The sequence below is a fragment of the Stenella coeruleoalba genome (genome assembly GCF_951394435.1).
Source record: "Stenella coeruleoalba genome assembly, chromosome: 3".
Classification (NCBI taxonomy): domain Eukaryota; kingdom Metazoa; phylum Chordata; class Mammalia; order Artiodactyla; family Delphinidae; genus Stenella; species Stenella coeruleoalba.
In genome coordinates, this window is record NC_137148.1 from 150,586,009 (window position 1) to 150,613,335 (window position 27,327).

A 27,327-nucleotide genomic window follows, 5' to 3' on the forward strand; every position below is an offset into this window, starting at 1 on the left:
TTTCAAAGGCTGTTGGGCTCAAGACGCATTTGGTTTTAAATAATCCTTCATAAAAATTTCAGCTTTCGGTCTAATACGATTGAAACCCAGCTTGAGTGTATTTTATAATGCACTGAACTTGAAAGACTATGGGCATTGAATTATTCAAAACATGGTAGGCAAAGGAGTGATATGTGGGGAGGAGGTGATCAAAGAAATCAGTGAGACTTGAGATGTCTTGTTATCTCATTTTATTTATCTTTTAGAACTCTTCCAAATATTAGAGGAAAGAAATCAATATCAATTTTCACCTGTTACTTTCACATTTCAATTATTAATGAATGTCAAATTTGACCACAGTTTTCTGTACCACCTGCTCTGCAATAATATTTCTGAGCCTTTATTAAAAATGTAAAATTGTCATTGAATTTCCAAATATGATTCTCCAGTGCCTAATTCAGCTTGTTTTATTAATAAGCAAGTTCTGATGAGTAATACTAATTTAATACGCCTGCATGTAAGGTTAAACTGTAAATTATTCCTGCCGAAGGTGATGAGATATGACTGCGATGTGGTGGTAGGGCACTCACCTTCCTGAACAAACCCTGCGAGCACACAGTTCTTGGGGAAACCAGTACTTCATATAGTAACAAATCTGATTATTATTTTGCATGTCTCCTGTAGCAGTGGAATGCACACACACACACACAAACATGATCATGGGTGAAAAAACACACATGCGCACCTTAGATGGTTACATTAATTTCTGAATATAGTTCTCCAGGAAGATAAAGCTGTACTGATGATTTGTATTTTTATAGTTTATTATTTTATCCATACTAAAACACTTCATGAAATCACTTACTGTTTTGTTGTTCATGGAATCCTTTCAATTTTGAGATGCTAAATATAAATGGAAATAATGATTATAGTCCTTGGCCATGAAAGACTTAAGTTACAGAGAACCCGGTGACTGGAGGTCAGAGCTGCCACGGAATTATTCTCTGCTCCAGAGACCATTAGAATATCACTGTGTACCCACTTAAGGATAGAATGCTGCTATTGAGAAACTAGCTCTCTTTTATTTCTACTAAAAGGAGAGAACAGTAGGGGACCTTGGCTGCTTGAGTGTATGAGAATTTCTCTTGTACAATAAGCCAAAAACAATACATGAAATAGCCTCGGGCCTTTTGTCTTTTGTACCCAGCTCCTTCCTGTATTGCTCCTGATCAATTACACTTAACTCAACAAGAGTTGCTTGAACATTTTGACAGTTATGTTCCCCATATCCTGAAGCATTTTTAAAGGGTTACTGAGATAAAGCTATTTCAAAAAATACTCCCTCCAAATTTTTTCAGGGTGGCATCAATGAAAGTAACTTAGAGGAAAAAAACTCTACCTTGAGTTCCTAGCCTACCACTCTAAGGCCAGGCAAGCATAAACCTTCATAGCAAAACCTAAGTTTGCTCCCAGTTGAGAATTTGGTTTCCATGGTCTTATATAGAAAGTATATGGAGACTTTAATGCCCTATAAGCCCTTTCCAAAGAGTGAATACAGTTCATCATTCATAAGAGATGATGAAAATTACAATTTTGTTGAATAGGTGGAATATATATTATATATAATATATATATTTATTTTTAATATATATATAAAATATATAAAGTTACTATTCAGAGTCCTAAAATATGGATTTTTCTTACCAAGAATGAACAGTAGCTTGATCTCTAAATACAATAAAGCACCTGGTCATAGCAGAATCATAACAAATATTTGATATCAGAATGAATTCACTGTTCAGGTGTAAAGAGGGAGTAGCTTCAGTTTTCCTCTTTCTTGCACCCCATTATTGCATCCTGGACAGAGGGGATTTTCTTGATTTTAATCTAAAGGAGAAATGTTCACTTTTGTTAAGATGGAAATTGACAACCTCAGTAGGCAGAGGCACTGTTTTTATTTGGCTGAATTCATGTTTCTAGTGATAATTCAAGGTGTAATAGGGTTTTCTCTGCCACTCCAAAATCTGAAAATGATAAGCATCTCAGCAGAGTTTCAGGATGGCCCATTACCTATTCTGTGGAAACGATATTCAAAATACCATGCTTCATCAGTGTCTTCTTTGACTTATTAATGAATGGACAACTACTGAGTTAAGACAGTGTCTTATCCTTGCTTCAAAAAAATAAAAACAAAAAAACCCCACAAACACACAAAAAAACTGTTCACGATGAAAACTTATTATGCCAGGCGTTAGTATGGCCTGACTTGGAAATTTAGTTTCAGAGGCTTTTGTGAATATACCAAGGAAAGAGGACCTAGGTGTATCTTGTTCCCACAGGCCGCCAATTAATATTTGCTTCACGGAGAAAAAATTAATATATAGTATAGGAGAGAACCTGACAGATGCTTAACATTACTGAGTGATGGCAATGCCCAAACTCACCTGTGATCAAACACTATGAAAGTATCCTCCTAAGGATAAACTTATTACAAATAAGAAGTGAAATTTCAATTATGGAGATACTTTCCGTTTCAGCTCTGATATGCAAAAAGCTTGGAAGTTGTCACTGTATCTTGTCCTTACAAGATAATGCTGTACAAAATGAAAATCAATGACTTTTCTCAGAAGTGATTAATAAAACATGTAACTATGAAAGAATTTTAAAACTAATTATGTATGTGTATATATGTGTCTCTGAAAAATCTGGGTCAATGGAAACTGAGGCTATCAGTATAAACTCAGTTAACTTCTATCTCTTCTTACCTTTATTTCCTCCCAAACTTACCAGTATCCATCCAACTCGAAGGATACAAGTGATTTTTATATACTGTGCAAGGTTTTTTTCTTATTCATATGTCCATGTTTCCCCAATTCTCTAAATTATTATCTACATCTTCAGGATCTCCTTTATCAGTTCCTTCATTTCAACATATAAAATATAAGTCCTTCTCATTCTAAAAAATACTTTTTTGCTAATTATTTTCTCTTTTCATCCAAACTCCTTCAAAGCAGCCTATTCCCACTGTCTTCACTAGGCCCGCCTGGCCCCCACAGGCAGCCCTATGCCCTCAATTTATTGCAGTCTGGCTTCTTGTCCACCACTTCACTGAACTGCTCTAAGGTCACTGGGGACCTAACTGCCCAAATCCAATGGACACTCACATTCTCTGAAGGATGACGCTGTCATCTACTTCCTCCTTCTTGAAACTCTATCACCTCTCTCCTTCCCAGAATTCTTTCTCTGCTTATTACTTAAACGTTGTCAGTACTCCCAATTCTCTGAAATCTCATCCATGTTCATGATTTTAATGACTGCTGATATGTGCTGATAACATTCAAATTTTTATCTTTCCATGTCTTCATGTGCATCTCTAGTTATCTACCAGTTTTTCTCCTAAATTCTACAGGTGCTTTAAAATTCAACATGTCCAGAAGTAAAGTCTTTTCCCCAATTCAGTTCTTTATCCCCTATTTCCAAACTCAATGATACCACCACCCAACCTTAGTCACACAGACGGGGGTTCAGCCTCCGCCTCCTACTTCTTCCTTACTTCCCAAGATCAAGGCTTGCTTGTAATTTCCCAAATACAATTAGAACTTATTTCCTCCCTTCATCTATACCTTATTTCAGACCCCTTTCTTCTTGCTATTACCTGGTCTAGAAGTTACCAAATTGCTGTTTGGTGGAACCAGTTGTTAGACACTTCTATTAAAGAGGACGCTAGAGTCAAATAGCTTTGAGGATGGCTGTGTACCATGCGCCTGCTGTGACGATCCAGAATGAACACTAGCCTACAGCAGCCCCGAGAAGCTGTACAGTAAAGAAACCTGATTAACTTTACTTAAGCCAGGTCTCCCTTCTGCCGGCCTATAAAGCTTTCAGTAGGGACAGGAGAGGAGGTGGCAGCGTGAAAGTCCCACTCGAAAATAAAAAAACACTGCTCCTCAGAAGAGTGGGGCATAATTGTCTCCAGGCTTCTTCAGATTCCTCATCCATACTGACGTCAGTGGTCTAAAATGCCACCTGAACTTGTCCTTTCCATTCTTGGCTATTTTCTGAGGAAACAGCTCCACGCACATGGGTGGTAAAGAGCCGCTCTCCTCCTCCTCGCGGCCTCCTTTAGGGGCACTTGCCACTGCCTGGTGACACTGCACTGATCCTGCAGAGCCTGTGCCTGTGGCTCCGTAACACACCCCTCGCACACTCACGGCTCTGGACTTCCGCTGTCCACTCTGCCTTGAGTATCCTTGCCTTTCACTGCTGACTCACCAGTTTCTCAGGAGTCCTTTAAGATTTAGCTTAGGGACTGCCTCTTTAGATGACTTTTCTATGCCTCACAGCTCCCCCTCTTCTTCCACAAACACTGACTAAATGCCCTGAACATGCCCGTCATAGCATGTCACGTGCAGGATGAGACATCTGCTGTGCGTCTTCCCTCTCACTCCACTTCTAAAGGGCCAACGCTACATCTTGCTCATTGTTTCACTCCTTTAACACCCAATCCATGACTAATGAACTAACTAGTACTGTAGTAGCCCTCTTAGTAACAATCAGGCAGGACCTTTTAGAAGAAATCTGACACTCCAGCTTTTCTCTGATCTCACCTTTCAGTCTGATTGAACTAAAGACTTATCTGTGCATGTTTTACCAGGGAGACATAATTGAATCCAGAGATGTGTCATCACATACTCTTACATACTTTGCCGTTTAAAAATTCTGCTCAGATGGGGGAAGGAGACAGGTGTGCTTTCTGACAGCCCCACTCTTGCATCTCTAGTGCTCACTGGCTTCTCTCTCGGTGCCTTCCTTAAACCCTTCTTCTCTTAACAACAAGGAAACAGAGTAACAAAGTAATTAAGAGCCTGGGTTCTGCCTATCTGTGAAACTGAAACATAACCAAGGACATAGAGAATAGACTGGTGGTTGCCAAGGGGGAGGGGGTGGGAGAAGGTTGGACTGGGAGTTTGGGAGTAGCAGATGCAAACTGCTGTATATACAGGATGGATAAAAAAAAGGTCCTACATGGGACTTCCCTGGTGGCGCAGTGGTTAAGAATACGCCTGCCAATGCAGGGGACACGGGTTCGAGCCCTGGTCCGGGAAGATCCCACATACCAGAGAGCAACTAAGCCTGATGCCACAACTACTGAAGTCCATGCACCTAGAGCCCGTGCTCTGCAACAAGAGAAGCCACCACAATGAGAAGCCCGTGCACCGCAACTAGAGAAAGCCTGTGTGCAGCAACGAAGGCCCAACGCAGCCAAAAATTAAAAAAAATAATAAATATATTTATTTTAAAAAAAGTGGATGTATTTAAAAAAACCCAGAAAGGTCCTACTGTAGAGCACAGGGAACTATATTCAATATCCTGTGATAAACCATAATGGAAAAGAATATGAAGAAGAATATCTATAAATGTATAATTAAGTCACTTTCCTGTACAACAGTAATTAACACAACACTGTAATTCAACTGTACGTCAATAAAATTAAAAAACAATTGCCAGAAAAATAATCACATAAAGGGGACTTCCCTGGTGGTCCAGTGGTTAAGACTTCGCCTTCCAATGGAGGTGGTGAGGGTTCGATCCCTGGTCAGGGAGCTAAGATCCCACATGCCTTGTGGCCAAAAAACCAAAATATAAAACAGAAGCAATACTGTAACAAATGCAATAAACACTTTAAAAATGGTCGACATCCAAAAAAACTTTAAAGAAAAAAATCACATAAATCAGAAACAAAGGAAACATAATAAAGTCCATACGTTAAAAAAAAAAGAGCATGGGTTTGGGTTAAATCGCAGCTTCCCACTTACTTACAGCTGTGTAATTCTGGGCAACTCACATGTCTCCTCAGACTCCTCATCTATATATGGGGTGGTAACAGTTCCCAACCTCATAGCGTTGCTGTAATCCATAAACACAGTTAAGTGCCTTGGTAAATGTTTGAGGCTCTCTGGTTACTGTGAATTAAAATATGTCAATGGCTTCTGGCCATGTGATTTATAATAGTTTGACATTTAACCAAATGGTAAAAGTATTCCATTTATTATTCCCATCTCTTTTTACCCCTTACCCTGTTTTGTTGTTTATGTTTTCTCCCACCACAGAGTGTTAGTTCCAGGAGAGTAAAGGCTTTATTTTGTTCACTGCTGAAAGCAATAGCACCCAGAAAAGTACTGTACATATGAAGCCCTCAGTAAACACTAGCTGAATGAATGGTGCAAACTGTCACAAGGAAAAATACACCAAAACTTTCATTATAATAAAAAAGAATAGATAAATCTTTCTCTAATGGCTTCCAGTTAAGTATTTTAAAACACCATATGCTATAATAAAAACATAAGTAATTTATTAAAATTTGAAGGCAAAAGCATAATCTTAAAAGATTTTAAAAGATTTAGACCTATGTTAGGCGTGATAGAGTATGGATGCTTTCTTGAAATTCACAATCAGATCCAAGAGTATCACTTTCAGAATGTTCTAGTAGACTGAGTTTACTTTTAGTTGTCTTTGAAGAAACAGTCACTATTGTACTGTCTTTCTTAACACAAATGTGCTTTTTCGAAGACTCACTTCTAATTGGTTCATTAAGCAAAGAATTATTTTGCCCAATTCCTTTGCTTTTCTGCTTTACAGGTGAGTCAGAGCAGGAATGCAGGTTCTTCCCAGGTTGTTTCTTAGGAGAGTAGTTTTGGGTATATTCACCTGCTTTGGTCATTTTCTCTGAAGAAGACCTGCTATTTCTAGGTAATTCCTCTTCTTTTCTTTGACTTCCAGTTCCAGAAATGACGTCTGCTGAAGGAGAACATGTTCTAGCAATGAAATCTTCAAAAGACTCCTGCTGCTGCTCTGTGACTGCGACCCCCAGGTTGTCTTTGGAAGTTTCTAAGGCCTCCTGAGTAGAGACTGGGACATGGAAGGAGTCGAGAGGCAAAGGAATCCTAGCATCACCTGCAATTTTCTGAAACCAGGGGAAAAAACAAAATACAAGACAAAAATTCAGTGATGAACAAAGCCAACCATTAAAAAGTAGAGTTCAAAATTTCAATGTTACTCTGTGATCTTATTATTAACACAGTCAATTGATTCTTCAGAAGATTTCAGAGCCAGTTTTTCTCTAATTATATCCTGCCAAGTGATTCTCAGCTTAACCTAGCTATATCCAAGGCTATGTCCACTACATTTTCAGACTTTGGTGACAGGGGTAGTTATTACCAATTTCCTTTCCCTCACTAAAAATAAAACCCTATTCTGTAAGATAATTAATTTCTTTTCTATCCTCCAGGCACATGTAAACAGTATATAATATAGTTTGTGACCAGACTGTGTTCTCAAGCTGTCAGTTCCCAAGACCAGTCTGAGATTGGTTGAAGGGGGCTCCAAGCAAGGCTAGAGGAAAAGCTGACAGGTTTTCCCCTCCCATTCCCATAACCAGGTGATTCACTGTCATATGTTACCTATTAGCTATGTCTGGATTACTTATTTCAAAAATTATATCAGTATGTGTACCTTCATTAGTGTTCCTTCATTGTAAGCTGACTGCATACAAATAGAAACCTAGATAAAATATGAATAGAATAGACATTTATACAATTTAAAATCTGGAATATTTTCTCTAATGTTTTCTTTCTTCACTAAGGATAGTTTGCTTTAACTCATAAATTCTCTAGAGAACTTCCAGTCTCCTTATTTACAACAATACAGTGTCATGGAATGGGCACACATTTACTAATCTCAGATTGGAAAGGATTCCAGAATCTTCTAGCTCCTGAGCATGTGAACTATTAGAGACTGATCATTATTGTTTTCTCCCTGACTTGGTCATTTCCTTTTTGCTAATCACTCTTAGAATCCTTAAGTGCTGTCCTTTCCACTTACTTGGAGATTTTGCGTTGGTCCTGGGGCACTCTGCTTTGATTCTGATTTTTCTTCTTCAAGTGGCTTCTTTTCTTCTTTAGGTGGACTACTAACAGTAGAATTCATCTGGGGACGACCTAGTAAATGAAAATCTGACTCATCTATGCTAGCCATTGTGGCCAGCTGCCCAAGCCTGGACCAGAGGAGGAAAGGAGAAAAGACAAAGGTTATTATAATCACAGAACAGCAGTTTAGATTTCCCCAGACCTACAATCATGAAATACTTCTAAAATCTTAAAAGCTAACATCCTACTCCAGACTACAAGCCTCTCTCTCCCCCAAATTCTCAGCCCTTTCCAGATTCATCCTCTAGGACACATCCCATCTCCTTACCTATTACAGTTCCATTTTAAACACTGTCTCACTAGCAATTTCAACATCTACCACGCACCTCGTCCACTACCTCTCACACCTCTATTCCCACGCTTCTTTCCCACCTTTCCTCCAGTTTCCAAGAATGTGTTTGTTCCTTCCTTCCCAACACCAACACCAACTCATTCACTGACAAAACACTACTCCATCAACTATCAATCTCCACTTCCCTCTTTCAGCAAAATCGCTCATGGTTGAGAACCACTGACCTATATCTCCCATGCAGATTAATAATAATAATCTTTTAATTTTTAAAAATAACTTTAATTCAAACTTATCAAACAAGCAAAATAAGTGAAAGATAAGACAATTCTTATGCATTCCCGAATATTTTCAATGAAAACTGCCTTCAATTTAGTCCTTACAAAAAACTATACCTACTAATTACTCTGTCTACAGGTTACGCTTTTATACTGGGCTCCCCACTCTACCAAAGCAGGCTTCCCTATTTGCATTTCTTAAAAAATTTAATTCCTCAATTTAAAAAGTCAACTATATTACCTATAATTACACTAAATATGGCCACAGAAGTGATGAAAATTGCTCCAGTTCCTCAGCAAACTACCATTATAGTCGCCAAGAGAAGAACGCCATGAAGAGAAATGAACTAACCCAGCATCTTTAAGGAGATCCAAGAAAGCATGGAACTTGTGAAAAGAATTCTCAATGCTGCCCAAAACACCTTCATCATCCAGGATCATGCTTGTCAATGAGTGGGCATGAAGGGCTTCAGACAAACAGAAATTTATATTTCTTAACTGGGCATTTTCATGTTCCAGCTATAAAAGAAGACGGAAAATATCTGACATGATTTTTTCTCATTGTCATCAAAAGTAGTCTTGCCTAGTTTCAAGGAACAAAACTAAAACACTCAAAATGTAATTAATTTGTAATTAACCTAACTCTCCACCAGTAAAGACAGAGACCACATCACATAATAACCAAAACCCACAGGCACCCAACAAAGTTTCCTATATAACGCTTAGGTGGTATATAAATAAACCAAAGTTACCATTTTATTAATGATCTTTCACAAAAGATCACATTTCTAACTGGTTCAATTCATAACGGAGCCTCATTCCACATTAGAAAATTACCTGCTTTAAGTTTCCCTTAAATTGGAAAGTGAATTATAGAATCTGATCTGAACAAAACATATTACAACTCTGCTGAATCTTAAGAATTAACTTTAGTGAGCAAAATATCTAATGCTTACGTTTAAAAGTCCTAAATCATACCCAACCCAATTTATTAAATGTACGATCACCAATATTTTCTTTGGCTTCTTGAAAATATTCACCCCCGTGAACTCTTCCCCTTCCGCTCATCATCTATGCACTTAAAAGCCCCTATAAGCTCAACTCTAGTATTTCTCAGAAAGGCCGTTAATGTTCATGATGCCCCTTTTGCCTTACATGAGCCGGTGCTCAACATTTATTGAATGAGTGTCCGCCAATCCAATGGATGCACTTTCAAAAATTCCTCCCTACACTCACCCTGTGATAAATTATATTTAGATAGAACTTTTTAGATTATGCCCTGCTTTCATGCACATTACCTAATGTAATTCTCATGGTATATATATATGGTTTTTTTTGTTTGTTTGTTTTTTTCTGTACGCGGGCCTCTCACTGCTGTGGCCTCTCCCGCTGCGGAGCACAGGCTCCGGACGCGCGGGCCCAGCTGCTGCACGGCACGCGGGATCCTCCCAACCGGGGCACGAACCCGCGTCCCCTGCATCGGCAGGCGGACTCCCAACTACTGCGCCACCAGGGAAGCCCCCTCATGGTATATATTTTTATCTTTCATTGCATTCTTAGAAGTTTTCCAATATCTTAAATTTATTTAAATGATTCACTTTGCTAATTCACTGCCAGGACAGTCTCATCATGTCTTTTATGTTACTGTATATACAATATATGCACAAAAAGTGCCTTCTTGAATCAAAGAATCATGAACAGGAAATATGCTAATGTCATATAAGAGCACACACACACACACACACACACACACAACCAGATTTTCACATTTTTAAAAACATGCTTTCTGGAATATAGATCATATGATCACTAAATACCAGTAAATGCAAAAGTCCATATGATACAACCAATTTGCAACATATTACAGTTTTAAAGCTTACAAATTATGTGTATATGGCTTAAAATCAAATCAAAATAAAACCAAAACACTCTCTAAAGCAGAAGAAGAAACTTGTTTACCTCACTGACTCATTTATCAGCCTTCAGTCTTATTACTCTTTCCTCCTTTAACTGCTTTAGGCACTCCTCCAGGTTTTCCTAAACAAACAGAGTAAATGTTATAACTAATTCGTAGTATAATATTCAAAAGCCTTTCCAGCTATAGGACTCATCAGGATTTAGGGGCAGAGCCAGAAGTGAACTCAGATTTTAGTCTGCTACTGGTAATATCATACCATGCTAGTGAAATGAATTATCAAAATCTATCAAATTAGCATAGTAAAAATTTATTTAAATTCCACTCTTTCCAACATAAGTTTGTGGCAGCCCACCATAAAAGGCATATGCGTATAACACAGCAAGTCAGAAATAAGAAGACCAAGAAAGAAAAATTCTATTTTTATTTGTGGGTCTTTTTATAGCAGGAAGTCCTATTAATGAACATGCTTAACATACCTGAATTGCATAATTGCAGATTCAAAAGCATGTTTTTAAAAAGTAATCACGTTTAAAGCAATTTACAGTCAAGCACTGTTCCTGGAGTTCCCTGGGTATCAAATAATCTAATCATCAAAACACTAAGAGGGGGCTTCCCTGCTGGCACAGTGGTTAAGAATCCGCCTGCCAGTGCAGGGGACACAGGTTCGAGCCCTAGGCCGGGAAGAACCCACATGCCGCGGAGCAACTAAGCCCGTGCACCACGACTACTGAGCCTATGCTCTAGAACCCACGTGCCACAACTACTGAAGCCTGCGCGCTAGAGCCTGTGCTCCGCAATAAGGGAAGCCATCGCGCCGCAACGAAGAGTAGCCCCCGGCTCGACGCAACTGGAGAAAGCCCCCGAGCAGCAACGAAGACCCAACGCGGCCCAAAATAAATAAATAAAATAAATTTATAAAACAAAAAACCCTACAAGGAAAGAACGATCACTAACTCCATGTTATTTTACAGATGAGGGAAACAGAGGCAGAGAAGTAGAGTAAGTAGAGCAGCACAGCCAAGGTCACACCACTAAGTAGCAGAGCCACACTGTGGACTCAGGAGGCTGGGTGCCATTCCTGCTCACAGAGGTGGTAGTCTTCCCATTCACCAAGGTCACTGAAATAAAATGAACACTGATAAACTCTCTTAGGAGTTTTAGGAACTAAGACACTTCGGTCCTTGAAGTGGGGACACTGCTTGCAATAGGCAGAATTCTAACAGAGCCCCTAAGACTCCTACTTACTGAAGTACACAAACCTTCCACTTATCCAATCAAACTCTAAATCTAGGTGCTGTAGTGAAGGGATTTTGCAGATGGAATTAAGGTTCAAAATCAGTTGATTTTTTTAAGATAGGGAGATTATTCTAGGTGGATATGGCCTACTCAGGCACCCCATGAAAAGGACCTGAACTCTTCCTGAATTGAAGTACAAAAGGGACAAGAGGGAGACTCTCCATTGCTGGCTCTGAAGAAGTCAAATGCTGCGGCAGGGAAGGCAAGCGAGAGGCCTCTAGGAGCTGAGACTGTCCCCCGACTGACAGCCAGCAAGGAAATGGGGACCTCTGTCCTGCAACTGCAGAATCTGAATTATGCCAACAGGCCGAAGAAGACTGGAGGCATTCTTTCCCAGAGCCTCTGGATGCTAACACAGCCTGACTGACATCTTGATTTCAGCTCTGTGACCCACACAAACTATGGTGAACATCCAGCGTTTGGGGCTCAATGTCTTACATTTCACGTGCTTTAACACTCTCGGGAGGGAACCCACATGTTCCAGTGTGTATCTGAGCAGGAAACCTAGTCACGCTCTGCCTGGACTTCTGACCTGCAGAACTGTGAGCTAGTCAAATAGGTATTGTTTTCAGTCAGTAAGAGTGTACTAAAAGAATTAATATTCTACTCAACCTCCAGGTTCATGAACAAAATAAATGACTGTCATTGTTTTAGGCCACTGTTTCGGGGTGGTTTCTTATGCAGCGATAAACAGAATACCTACACTTATGAAAACAGTACGGTATATTTATACATTTTAGCTGCTTTGAACAATCACTTAAAGAATGAGGAACTCTATTATGTGCCATCATTGGGAGAGGAGCTGGTATCACTTTCAGGAGGGTAGCTCTTGGTACCTAACAACAATCCTACATCAGGAGTTTACCCTAAGGAAATCAAAGATGTGGGCAAAGATTTATCTACCAACATGATGTCATAAGATTGTTTATAACCAAACCCTAGAAGAAAGCTAAGAGCCTCCAAATTGGGACTGGGTTAAACAAAAACAGCCCCCCGTCTGAAGGAATGCGCTATGAAGCCACTAAGAAAAGAATGACAACAGGTGTCAACCAGAGTTAATGAATGGGCTTCAGGAGTTCTACATTCATAATGTATCTGTGCATTTTTCCTGGGAGACGGTGCATAAGCTTAATCAAATTCTCTGATGTAGAAGAGTATTTAGTGACATGGCAAAATATTTTTGATACTTCTTTAAGACAAAAGAGCAGATTAGGTGTGTGTACATGCAGAGGTGGCTTTTATTTCCTTCAATGCGTTGTTCATTGTTTTCAAAAATTTGCTCAATGAACATATATTTTTATATTCAGATGTTTAAAAAATTGACAGTCTAAGAACTTCAAATTCTTTAATGTTTCATTACTAAAGCCAGCCAAGTTTTCAATGGGGAAAAAGGGGAAAAAATTGCAAAATTCCTCTACTTTCAATATAATGGTTCAATAAATCTTCTAAAACCGATTTTAAAGAAATTCTAAACAAATAATCAAACAAACAAAAAAACCCTCACCACAGTCAGAGGAAAGTAGAGTAAAACATCCTGACTGGTTCTAAATAGCACATCAAAGTGCAGTTACATGGAATAGTTTCTCCCTCTAATGGAGGGAATTAGTACACAGTATTAAATTTTTGTGAAAAACTGTGTCCTCTTACTACAAAGTATTCATAATTCATGTCCCTTACATGGAAATATGGAACCAAAAAAGTTAGAAAGTAAAATTGCTTGATATTCTATTACTTAGGTAAGACTAATGATAAGGCTTTGGAATAATTTTCCTTCCTGTCATCTGCTCTCCTTCCTCCCTTCTGTACACCGGCTAGGGTGATTTTTCTGGGACAAAGCTCCCATCGTATTGGATATCAAATTTTATGTTCACCTTTTCTCCATTTAACATTGAAATCAATCATTTCTCATATAATCAGGGGATTCATAACCTTGATTTTTTTGTGTGGGCTACAAAATATTCCACTGAGTGGTTTTACTGGTTAACCATTTTACACATTTAAATTCTTTCCAACTTTTCAATATTATCAGACAAAATAACCGTTTTTATGCATGAAGGCTTTTTTCCATATTGAGAATAACGTTCTTGCAATAAATCCATAAAAATGAGTTTGACATCAAAGCAAATGCACATTTTTAAGGCTTGAGGTACCTATCTCCAAACTTCTTTCCAAAAGATGTCTGAGATTTTATACTGCCACCCATCAGCGATGTATCACTTGGTATATAACCTCTACTATAACTGTTGGCTTATTTCCTCACTTAGAGTGCAAGTTATCTGAAGATAGGGGGTGTATTTTATTAAGTGTTTATTCCCAGCACCTGTGCCTAGCACAACGTAGACGGTCAATAAATAATTGCTTAATAAGGAAAATCCCTGCCAATACAAGATGTACGTGTGTGAAAGACAGACTGTGTGCTTTTCTCTAACTGGATAGATGAAAACTTGTCATCTTCTTTAATGTGCAATTTTTTTGCTTATAATTAGTAATTAAATTTCTCTTTTAGATTGTATTGTAAAAATTCAGACTCTGAGGCAAATGGGCCTGGCACTACCCATTAGCTATATAACCTTGGACAAGTTCTATAACTCTAGGCCTCAACTTCCTCATCTATAAAATGGAGATAAGCTCCCCCATCACAGAGCTCTTGTGAGGATTACATGAGTTAAAACACATATAAAATTAGAAGAGTGCTTGGTACACAGCATATGTTCAGTTAAGGCTGAATGAATGAACATGTGAACGCAAGCAGTAGTGAAGGGCTTAAAATGAAATAGTCTCATCCCACTCCCACATCCAGCAGTCAAGAAGCGACCGATTCTTTACTCAGGTTTTTAAGTGTAAAATACGATAATGTGTACTGAGAAGTGCTCAGGACAAAATTGTCAATGTGACAAATAAAAAAAGAATACTTACATAACCACTACTCGAATCTGAAAGTATTGATACTTGTCAGCATCTCAAAACCGCCCCCCCATATCCTTTTCTCATCACAATCTCCTTTCCTCTTCCAGGTTAAACACCATCCTCACTTCTTGACAATCCTTTCCTTTAACCTGCATGCATCCCTAACAAAAGAGTTTAGTTTTGTCAACATCTACCTTTATGTAGAGGATCATAGTATATGAAGTCTTTTCTATCTTATTTCTTTCTCTCAACATTGGTTTAAAAAATTCACCCACATTGCTGCCTGTAGCTCTAGTTCATTCAATTTTATTGCTGGATAGTTTTCCCACTGTACGAATACACAAAATTTATTTAATTTTTGACTCTTAATAGACATTTGATTTGTTTTCAGTTTGTGCTAATGCAAATCATGGACAGGAATCCTGCTGTACCGGTTATTCCGGTGCATTTACACAGGGCGGGGGTGACGGCTGCTGGCTCACAGACTATTTATATACCTTCAGTTGATGGAGAGTGCTAAATGCTTTCCAAAGTAGTTGTGTCGATTTATACTCCAGTATAAACAGGGTAGAAGATTCCCATAGTACTCCAGGTCTACAATACCTGATACTACCACACTTTATTTATGTATTTGTCAAACTGATTGGCATGTAGTTTCACTGGTTTTGACTCACTTTTCTCTTATTACTTAATGAAGTCGTACACTTTTCTCTGTTTACTGGCTGTTTGGATTTCCTTTTGTATGACGTTTACGTCAACTATTGTTATTTTTTATTATTTTTAAATTATTACTTATTTATTTTTGGCTGTGTTGGGTCTTTGTTGCTGCGTGCAGGTTTTCTCTAGTTGCGGCGAGCAGAGGCTACTCTTCATTGCAGTGGCTTCTCTTGTCGTGGAGCACAGGATCCAGGCACGCAGGCTTCAGTAGTTGTGGCACATGGGCTCGGTAGTTGTGGCTTGCAGGCTCTAGAGCACAGGCTCTGTAGTTGTGGCGCACAGGCTTCGTTGCTCCGCGGCACGTGGCATCTTCCCGGACCAGGGCTCGAACCCGTGTCCCCTGCCTTGGCAGGCAGATTCTTAACCACTGCGCCACCAGTGAGGTCCAACTATTGTTATTTTGAGTTCTTCTCCATTTCCAAGTAACACTCTTACATGACTATTTTCTCACTAAATTGGAGGCATTATCTGTTCATTTTCTATTTTACTAAGTAAGGGTTTAGTTCCTTTACACTGTTTCCACACTGCTTAGTAAAGTTATGTCATCATTAGTTTTCTGCTCAGGATCTCTTTGACTTGTAGTGATATACTTAAAAACCTAAATTGTTGATCAGCTATAAATTCTCTCAACGTCACGCTTTGTAAAATGAGGACATTCATACCATCTTTCCTTCTTTCTACCTCCTGTCTACCTTCCAGACCTAGCTTTTACATTGTCAAAGTTGAAATTTATATTCTGTTCTATGTGCAGTTAAGTCTTCTGTTATTTGAGAGTCAGTAGGGAGTAAGGTTTAAGAGAACAGGCAGAGAGCCTAAACTCAAAGCCTCGATCCAACCCTAAATTAGGTACAGCCTGGGCAAGTTCCTTCCCTGTTTTAGCTTCCTTTTCACAAAAGTGGGAATGTGGCTTCCCTGGTGGCACGGTGGTTGAGAGTCCGCCTGCCGATGCAGGGGACATGGGTTCGTGCCCCGGTCCGGGAAGATGCTACCTCCCGCGAAGCGGCTAGGCCCATGAGCCATGGCCGCTGAGCCTGCACGTCCGGAGTCTGTGCTCCACAACGGGAGAGGCCACAGCAGTGAGATGCCCGCGTACAGGAAAAAAAAAAAAAAGTGGGAATGATATTAGCACCAACCTCATAAGGCTATTCAGAGGATTAAATGAGTTAATATATGCAAAAACACTTAGAGCCTAATATATACTAAGTACATACTAGTACACAATACATTTCAGTACATACCAAGTTAATACAAATACATACTAAGTATAGTTTAGGTTAGTTATTTGTTATTACATGCAAGTTGACAATAAAACCTGCAAACCGAGACAGTATTGCCATTATTACAATTACATTAATATTGCCCACTGCAGATGTACTGTCTCTGTGTATAGACTACACCTCGTTCCATACTGTGTCAGTGTCACTGCCCTTGTGCAGCGTGACCACATACCCCAAGCCGCCTTGGGCTGTTCCAGTTTATACCTGTTGTCCTGATGTTACAGCATTAGAGCACCTCCTTACACTATTGAAGTGTTCTGGTGTGGACAACAAATTAGATAGGTGGTCATTACCCCTGTGTGTCACTGAAAAGGGGGACATCTATAGTGTCAAGTTTAAGTGGATTCATCTATAGTGTCAAGTTTAAGTGGTTAAAAATCAACCATAGCTTAGTTTGCTTCAGGTTTATGTCCGTATAGCCTTTTCTCCTCTGGAGTTCAAGTTCCTTCTCCTCTTCCTCTCCCTCCTCCCTTCCAACAGTGCCTAATAGCTAGTAAGTACAATATGCCTCAAGGTGTTTCTAAGCTCTCAATCACACAATCAATAGAAGCCTCTCCAATCTAGACTATCTGCTCTCTGCACTGAATCCCCTATTACCCTACTTCTTGGTTTATTGCCTCATATTGCTGGATTATTTCTATAAATAGCTTAAGGTGTAGCACAGGAGGTCAATTTTTCAAATATCTTTGTGTACAAAATATCTTCTTCAGCCTCCACTTATGACTGGTAGTTTGGCTGGATACAAAGCCCTAGGGTGAAAATTATGTGCCTGAAAAACTTTGGAGGTATCTTTCTAATGCCTTCCAGGATCCATGGTGCTGATGACAAGTATGATAAAGTCAGATTTTAACATTTTTTTTTAGGTGACCAGTACTTTTCTCTCTGGAATGGATGTATCCTCTCAGTATTTTATTGTATGTTAATTTATTTTTTCAGTATTTTAATGTTTCACAGTGAAGGATGCCTAGGTATGAGTCTATTCCTGTTTATCTTGCTCAAAAATTGAGTAACTCTTTTCAATCTGAGGCCTGATGTCTACTTTCAGCTGTGGGGAATTCTGTTGCCCTTTGATAGCTTCCCTCCATTTTTTTTCTGGGTCTGGAGTTTCCAATAGTAACATGTGGGATCTCCCAGATGCAGCCTCTCTAACATATTGCTATCACATTTTCCACTGTGTCTTTCTTTTTTATATACTGAGAAATTTTAAAAATTCCTCCTGAATTTATTTCAGCAACCATATTTTCATTTTCAAGAGACCTCTCTTGCTTTCTGACCATTCTCTTTTTAATTAACACCCTAGTCTTATTTTATAGTTGCTAGCTCTTTTTAAACCTCTCTCAGGATACTAATTAGGGATTTTTCTTAAATTATTTTGTTCCCTAAATTGTCCCTGGTCCTACCAGGATATGTTTTCACTCTTTTTTCCCCCTCTCTCATGTTGTAAGCTTTACTCAACTATCAGGCAAATGACAGTTATTTTCTATTTAAGAATGAGTGCAGAAAGCTCCCTGAAGTCAATGACTGATTGGTTTCTTATGCAGGAAAAAGCGGGGAGTAACTGTAATAGGATCTCCCCCAAACACAATTTTCTAGGGTGTAAAAACTCACACCAGCTGCCCTAGTTCTCGCCAGTTTCACTGTTTTCAAAATGAAATCATCTCATTTCAGGAGTGTGAGGGTGGGGCTGGGAGTCCACTCCTCCAAACACAACCCTTCAATGAGCTCCCCTATTTCAGTCACACTTTTAACTAACTCCACCCTCTCTCCTACATGCCCATCTGAGCATGGGGCTACTTCTGCAGGTGGGGTCAGAATCCTCCTCAGTTGCAGGTGGTCGCTGTGCATATTCCAGGTGATGCTTTTCCTCTGTTCTACTGCTTCAGTTTCACACTCTTCCACTTGTCTTCCGTCTTTCAAAACTATGTTGAAATCTCTTCATTGTTGTGGGCTTATATACTTAAACACTTTGATACCATCATTGTAGTGTCTCGTCAAAATGGAGAAGAGCTAAAAGGGTTCTCAGTGCCTTCTGAATCTGCTATTCTGTGGTCCCAGTGTTTAAACTTCTTGGTCTTCCCCAGTGTCTATCATTGCTTTTAGAAATACAATCTCCTGGTCTACTCGTGGAGGAAATGAATACAACACATCTAAAATGACAAGCAATGCGGGTAGATGCTCTAGGGTCTTCTCATACTTTGCCATTTACTAATAAACCACTACGTGCTACAAATTGTAGGTGCTCATTTATAAAACGAAAGGGGGTAACTCTACATGAACTATAGATTTCTCCTACTCTAACATTTCATAATTTTCTAAGTTCTTTTCTTAAAATTTCTCTATATTATCATTAATTTTAATTAAAAAAATAAAAATCTAACTTTCTCTTTTGAAAATCAAAGAGTTAATTCCCATAGTCCTACAATAATGGGATAATTAGTTCTGAAACCGGTCAAGTTTCATACGAAAAGAAAATCATATTAAATAATTTTAAAAAATTAAACATGGACTTTGTAGCACAAAGACAAAGTCCCCCCCAAATGGTGTTCCTTTATTTACTAGAAATGTTCAGCTCTGCATTAAAGTTGAAATAAAATAAATATATTATTTTTGAGGTGCAAAAATTTCTTATGAAAATCAATTTTTCTTTTCTGTCCATACAAACAAAAGTATGGAATGACATTAGAGGTCAGGTTTGTTTGGTAATATAATGTAGCTTCTTGATATTTTTTATTTTAGGAAAGGAGAATATCAAAATCAAAACTTTTTTCAACTTTACTTTTATTTAAAATGAGGCCATATTTTCCTCTTATTAAAACAGAGTTCAACTAGAACTGTCAATTTTCTCATCTGTAAAACAAGAACCCTGAATCAGCTGACTAGATTCATTAAGAACTCAATTTCTTTATCTTATGATTACTATGGTTCTCCCTAAATCTAATATACTAAGGTTCTAAGGAAAGGAAAATATATTACTAACGACATGTTTTGATTTTTATTTCTTAGAGTTCAAATGTCCACCATTCACCTTGGTCTAAGCTTAAGGAACCATTCAAGGGGATACAATGAAGATGGGAGGAGAAAACAGAACCCTCACACAAGCTGTGGCGTGTTGCAATCAGGCTGCTGTTTGAAAAATAATCTTCTCTATAGCTTTAAAGTGATAACTTTGTACCTGCAATGCTTCTTGTTTCAAACTGATTTTCTCTGGCTCTTCCTGAACACTTTCTGAGGAATCATCAACCTCTTCGATTTCTGAGGAGGAAGGACTCTCTACTGTCACAGTCACAGGAAATTCTGATGGACCTGAGTGTCACAAGAAGAAGACAGGAAACCACAGAGTTGTTAAACTAAAGTGCAAAGAAAGAAGACAAGATTGTATAAAAGACAACACAAGCCAGATACCAAATATCCAGATATTAGAGGACATTTAACAAAAGTGATCTGAGGTTATCATTTATAAACGTCTCTCACTGCTCCATGGTCTAAAAGAGGCAATGACTAAGTAAAATTACAGGAACTTATCTTTGCTATGTTACTGTACAGACCTCTGTTGTACATGGTTAGGATTAGTAATGGGAATTGCCCATATTATTTTATTAAGTTTCTTTCACAGAAGCCAAGTGAAGATCCAAGGTAAACATTTTTTCTCAGATCAACTTTATACTGCAAATGAAAAATTTATTCTTCACCATCAGACACAAACAGTCTGGAAGAAAATGTAGTTTTACAGAGGAAAATACATCAGTAAAGGGACTGATAAAGAATCAGAAGAATAATCAGAAAGTCAACATATCTAAGCTGGGAATAATAGATGTTAGAATTTATAAAAGTAAATCACATACACATACATAACTAAAACTGACCCATCAGAAATTTCATCTTCTCATCACCCTTAAGCCAAAACTAGGGTAACAGTAATACAATTCTCCCATCAAGATTCACTGCCACTGCAATGCTGTTCAACTGGACATTTCCAAACATTTAAAACCTGACCTGGCCACAACCCCATAAAAGTCTACAGATCATAAAGAAGTGTGCTGGGATTATATAACCACGCAGAAGACAAGTCACTAGGACATCATTTTGACAACAAGCAGCAAACCCTGCAGCATAGGAAAACCCTAACAGGAGAACGCGGTACACACCCCTCTCTCTGGGCATGCAAGGGCAGGACTGACACCCAAGATGCTCTTCTCTCAACCTCAGCAGTGGTGCCTTTCACAGAGCAACTATGCAGTCTCCCAGAACCACTGGGAAGGAGAATCTGATACTGACAGTATTAGCTTGCCATGAGGCCATAAGCTAGGGAATGTGTGTGGCCTTGGTGAGAGAGCAGAGGTTTGGGAGATGTTGCTTTATATTGGCTTTCAGATCAGGAGTTTGTACACATAGCCTGCAAACAACGTTTCTTGCAAACATATGAACGTTCTTGAGTATGAGAGCTCCATGTGAGGGGTCAGACATGGCAGTCAAGTTCGTTTCACGGGTAACAGCTGATTTGCCGACTGGACAACAGGCTTCCTTGTTTACAGACAACCACAAGGCTGCCAGTTGTGTGCCAAATCCACACAACTACACCGTTGCATTGGGAGAGCGACCAAGCATGTTTTCCATGATTTATTTCAGAAAGGGAAATGCTTCTTGTAAGACTCTGTCCGTTTAAAAAGCAAGAATGACCATCTACCTTTCCCAGTTCAAGCCCTATATATCATAAATATGATAGCTAAACACCAGCAACTGATTACATACATCACGAGCTTTGATGAATGGAAAGCCCCTAAAAAGATATCAACAAAACGAAGTTAGATCTTGATGTAAATACATCACCAGTTAAACCCAGTTAATACAACTATTTAGTATTATATACAGTATCCATATAGAATTGTGTATAAAAATAAAGAAGCTCAAAACAAGGACCTGGAGGGCTCTGCTATGGAGAAAACTGAACAGAATTCAGTCGACTGGCTTGGTAATAACTCTCTGAACTGCTGAGAGGCCCCTTCAGTTCCTATGTTCAGGATGCTTGAGATTTCAGTCTCACTTCTTTAAATGGTGATATTAATCATTCTCTAATTTACCACCCTGTATGAGGAGGATGGACCTCAGATTAAGTGTCTCAGGAAGAAGACAGGAACCCACAGAGTTGTTAAAATGCAAAGACTGGGGATTCAACACTATAGTTTATGCAACAGCAATTCACATCCCCATTTGGTCATATTCTTTCTACAAAACAAAAGATGCACTCACATGTATTAAAAGACAAAAATTAACTGCCATCTGTATCAATATGTTAATGTGCTTCAATCACATATGTTTTCATGAAAGTTTAAACATAAAATCACCTTTAAGATCTTGGCCATGTAATCTGCTCCCTGCCATGTCAAATTATACCCCGTGAAGTTTACTGTCTTCAGAGTGATAGAGTTCTTTATACCTTGACAAGTAACTAAAAGGAAAAAAAAAAACCACACACACAATAAGATGAAGAGCCTATACATTTGTCAATCTTGACTTTTCTTTTCTTGAGTAAAAGTTTCTTCTGTAAACTTGCTTTTCTTGAGTCAATTGGAGGTTTACAGCCACATTCTTAAAATCATTAACTACAATCTTCCCAAACAGGTAACTGATGAACTGATGCATTCTAAAACTTGTCAGTAACAAAGTGTTATGCCAGTTTACAGCAACAGTTTAATTCTATTCAGTACTAAAACTGAATACACTGGATACTGCAAACTTTCTTCCCAACCACTCAGTAAAGTACTACATACTTTTGAGACAAAGGAAAAAAAAGAAAAACCTAAAGAGCGTAAGACTTCCGATTTTCATTTCCAATGATACATGCCAATCTTGATGATCAATCAGCGATGTAAATGTCAACTATAAACCCAGTATTTTATTAGCTGCTATGCAGTATACTAGAGCAATAGAAGAGGGAGGACCTCAAACCCTCTGTTCCCTCAAATTGAAAGGCAGGCTTCCTTACCCCTTCAGACCACTACTGGACACAGGGAAGGCACACTAATGTTTCAGGACCCTAATCAAGAGTCACCTGCTTTGTGATTACTTCCATGACACACCCTCACCGACACCACTAAATTTGCTGCTCCTATGGGACGTTACATGTATTTCCTATTTAAACACATACCACAGTGCATTATAATTATGATTGCAGATAGATGACTTTTTTGCTTTTTTTTTTTTTTTTTTTTTTTGCAGTACGCGGGCCTCTCACCGTTGTGTCCCCTCCCGTTGCGGAGCACAGGCTCCGGACGCACAGGCCCAGCAGCCACGGCTCACGGGCCCAGCCACCCTGCGGCATGCGGGATCCTCCCGGACCAGGGCACGAACCCGCGTCCCCTGCATCGGAAGGCAGACTCCCAACCACTGCGCCACCAGGGAAGCTCAACTTTTTTGCTCTTTATATCTTGCTATTTCCCTTCCCATAATATTTCTTGAAAAGAAACCATAAAAATATAAACAAACACAAAAAACAGAAAATATACAAAACATGTGGTTTGTGGCTTAACACAAACTTAAATAAGATTAATTCTGACAGTATCCAGCATGACAAACTTCCATGGTACAAATGAGAATGGACCAAGGTTTGAGCAGGTACAGGAGACAATCCAGACATGAACAACACCAAGAAAAGGTAGACGGAAAAAGGTAGACAGACATGGTGTGTAGGAAATCATGAGACCAGTCCGATGGGAAGAGACTTAAACAAGACTGAAACTCACTTTCTAAACCTCCATCTCCAACTGGAGAATTCACAGGACACAGGTGCACCAAAGAAGCCAATTATTAAATCCCTTTAATGGGGAGGAACAGTTTAAACTTTTTTTGGTTTCGTTTGCCCCAAAAGCACCCTAAAAGCAACTATCAAATGTTGGGAGGACACAATGAAGGCTTACCTTTGTTAACATAGTTAAGTCTCTCTCTCTCACAACTAGCCCACTTAGCTCCACATTCCTTAGCACACCCGACGCACTTACACAGCATTTATGAGCTTTACACAACTGGAAGGTCACATCTTTATTCCATATCGCAGGAACACGACTTCTGTAAACTTTATTTCTGTCACAACCTAAAGCAAAATTATTGTAAAATGAGTGATTTAAACCATACATTTTATCATCATTAAAAAGCATCTAAATAAAAACAAAAGCATCTGCTCTGTGCTAAGGATTAGAAACGACTCCTGCCCTTAAAGCCTTCATTAAAGAGGGACATGTATAAAAACTCAAAATTTCAATCACGTGAGATAAATAAACGTAACCTTTATACGCAGAGGTTCCTATGGAGGCAAAAAGTTATGTCTAAGTGATGGCTTCATGGTAACCCTGAAGTACAATCTAGAAAGATGAGGCTATGCAGAGTTGGAGTAGGAGGTGCATTAACTGCAGAGGGAACATCTGTGAAAACATACTCAAGCCTGACTCCTGCTGGGCACTGTAAATGCTGCAGGTGGGGATGACTACGGGCCAGGGGTCCAAGTACAAGTAGAGACAGAAATGAAAATAGAGATGTTGGCCGAAGCAAGCCTGGGAGAGAGCATGGCTTGTACCCCACAGGTGATGAGGCCTGGGGCTACCACTGGCTGAGTAAGGGTGCCTCTGCTGATTAGAAAAAGGCACCCCGCTGCTGAAGGACCAATTAGATTAAGGGAGTGATCACAAAAAGCTCCCCTTCTTCAGGGCAAAGAGCCCTATGAGGCTTGGCCAAACACAGTTCAGACTACATGCCTCTGTGCAGAGCACACGCTGGGCGGCTAGTATGCACTAACTCTGTGTGGGCAAGCCAGTAGCAGCATTATTTTAAGCACATCTTTTTATGTAGAAGATCACTCAACACGAGTAGGCAGATGAACTTAGAGGAACTGAACCAGGGGCCGCAAAACCACCCAGGAGTTTCTGCCACAGTCTGGGCAAAATGTAATATGGATGAAGAAGCAAATTTAGGAGAAGGCCAAAATCTACAAGCTGGACCCATTGGATGGAAGACATAAAGAAAGTTCAGTGAAGGAACTCTGAAGAGAATGGGCTCTACAATAAATTTTTCTTACATTCAATGTAAAATATTAGGCAAAATTAAGTACCGTGGCCTTTCAGGTCCCTTCCAGCTCTAATTTCTTTTGATTTCTAACTTACTACTCTGGTTAAGTAAAGTCCCTTCAGAGGTACAGAACACTTCTTATACCTGAATGGGATGCAAAGAATAATCTGACTTCTCTTCACCAGGGGATGAGCTGAACTGTCGTTGCAGAAGAGATAACAGATGGTGTGAACCCCACATCCTAGAAAAGGGCCAGGCACATGATAAGTATTCAGCTTTTCGAAAACAAATGAACAATCATTTCCTCTCCTAGATCTTCACACCCTTCCTCTGCTGGCTACTTTCTCTCAGCTTATAAACATCCTCAAATATACCCACTTAAAAAACTCTCAGACCTATGATTCTTTGGATATTCTTGTGGATAACCTAAGTCTCTACCATGCCTTCAAACACCGGTCCTCCCAAAAGCCCACATCTGTACCTTGGGCCCAGACCTGTCTACCAGGCCCCTCTAAAGCACTGAAGATGAAGGAAGATCCTCTCACCACCCCCAATCCCTTTCTACTGTGCTCTGTATCTCTCAAAAAGATGCAGCTGTAAACTGTCACCCACGCTTGCTGCCCTCCCTTTTCTAACTGGTCACCAGGCCTCACCCATTCTCTCTCAGATCTGCAAAACCCGGTCCCACCTTTTATAACTTAAGTGGGACCCTTAGATTACAATTCACCCTGCACCCAATCAACTGCCTTCCACATGGAGGTCCAAGTGAGCCTCTAAACCAGAATTCCATCTCACTGTTCTTTGGTGTTTCCCGCAGCCTTCAGGATAAACATCCAAACTTCTGACAGGACAAACAAGGTGCCTTTCTGTTGGGCCCCACTAAGTTTTCAGTATCAACTCTCATTTCTTTCCCAAACCCTGAGTTCCAGCCCTGTACATTAGTTTTGCCATATTTTCTTACATTTCTCAAACTTCAACACACACTGCTTTCTCCTGCCACCCCAGGAGCTTCTACACATCCTTAGAAAGGACGGCACTTCCCCTAGAATCCTACCCTGAACTTTCCCTTCCAAGTTTCTGTGCTCTGCAAAGGGGAAAGATGGCGGGGAGGGATACATTAGGAGTTTGGCATTAACATATACACACGACTATATATAAAATAATCAACAAGGACCTACTGCATAGCACAGGGACCTCTACTCCACACCCCGTTACAAACTATACGGGAAAAGAATCTGAAAAGGAATGGATATATGTATATCTGAATCACTTTACTGTACACCTGAAACTAACACAATATTGTAAATCAACTATCCTCCAATATAGAATAAAAATTAAATTAAAGAAAAAGAGAGATTCTGTGCTCTGTAGCAGCAGAACTCACTTCTTCCAGAGCACTGACTCCTGTGCTTGTGTTTACTTGCTGCCCAGTAGAAGGGAAGATTACCTAGGGCAGAAGCATCGTCTCCAGCAGCCCTTGGTTCTGACAACTCATTCAAGTGCCAGGATACTTTACACACATAACCTGCTTAATTAATTCTAAGAACCCACAGAAAGAGTGGTTTTTAATGTCATTTTACAAGTGTGGGGATTGTAGTGCAAAAGAAACCTGTCCAGGCCACAGAGAGCATAAGCCCTGGAATTCAAACCCTAAGCTGCCTTGACACCGGTGCTCTTTCCACTATATATGATACACCTATTGAAAAAAAATTTTTTTTTCCTGAGCCCTGTTTGAATGGAAAGGAAGTGAAGCTGGGATATATCCATTTCCTAACCGCTTTGGTGTGTACCAGGCAAAGTCATTCAACAGACCAGGTAACATCTGTGCAACAATTAACGATGCTCCAAACTGTGCTAAGTGTTCTACTTTGTAGAGTCTAGAAGCATTAACACAGTGCATCCTTGTAACCGCCACAGAGGCTGGGTCCTGTGAAGCCCATGCTACAGATGAGAACACTGAGACCTTGAAGCCTTAAGGCACTCGGCCGGGGTCACCGAGCTGGCAGGAGTCCTAGGCCGCACGCCCCGTCCAGTGCACGCACACCCAGTCACTGGGCACCGGTTCTAGTGCCCACCCTCCACCTTTAACCATTTAAAACACCGCTTCTCAGCGCCCACACGAGGGCCCCTGGAAGCGGGAAGTACAAACCTGTCTCGACAAGCCGTGGCTGGAAGAAGCTCTGGATACAGATCAGGGGCAGAGGGTGCTCAGGAGCGGCGCCCAGTCTACCCGCGGAGGCAGTCGGCATTAAGTCCAGCAGGCCCTCCCTCAGGGAAGCCCGCACGGAGGGCAGAGGCACCGAGTCCTGCAGCGCGCACAGGTGTTCAGAGCGCGAGAAGGAGTCGGCCGCGCTGTCCGGGCGCAGCTTCACCGAGTGATCATGGCCTGAGCGCGGCCTCGGGGACGCTGGCTGCAGACAGGATGCCCACACCCTCCTGTGGGTCCCGGCTCGCCTCCCGGCCCCTCGGGCGCCCACCGCCCGGCGGCTGCGGCCCCGCATCGTGCGCAGGACCGGCGTCGCAGCCAGAAGACATAGGGCCACGGGCCCCAGCTAGGCCGGGCCCTCCATGCCGCGCTCCGGAGCCGACGCGCGGCCTGGTGTTGGCGCGGGCATCAACGCCCTCC

At 40.1% G+C, this 27,327-nt stretch overlaps 1 protein-coding gene across 1 annotated transcript; it reads right to left on the minus strand.

The window, feature by feature from the left end:
• Positions 1 to 6,289: 6,289 nt before the first annotated feature.
• On the minus strand, positions 6,290 to 27,202 carry LOC307183204 (centrosomal protein of 78 kDa-like; the record flags this gene model as incomplete). Its single annotated transcript, XM_079915375.1, is given in 8 exon segments — positions 6,290 to 6,943; positions 7,492 to 7,539; positions 7,861 to 8,032; positions 8,884 to 9,050; positions 10,491 to 10,499; positions 10,503 to 10,568; positions 19,819 to 19,949; positions 26,851 to 27,202. Coding segments are annotated over 8 exon segments (1,503 nt in total). The 3' UTR covers positions 6,290 to 6,385.
• Positions 27,203 to 27,327: the final 125 nt, after the last annotated feature.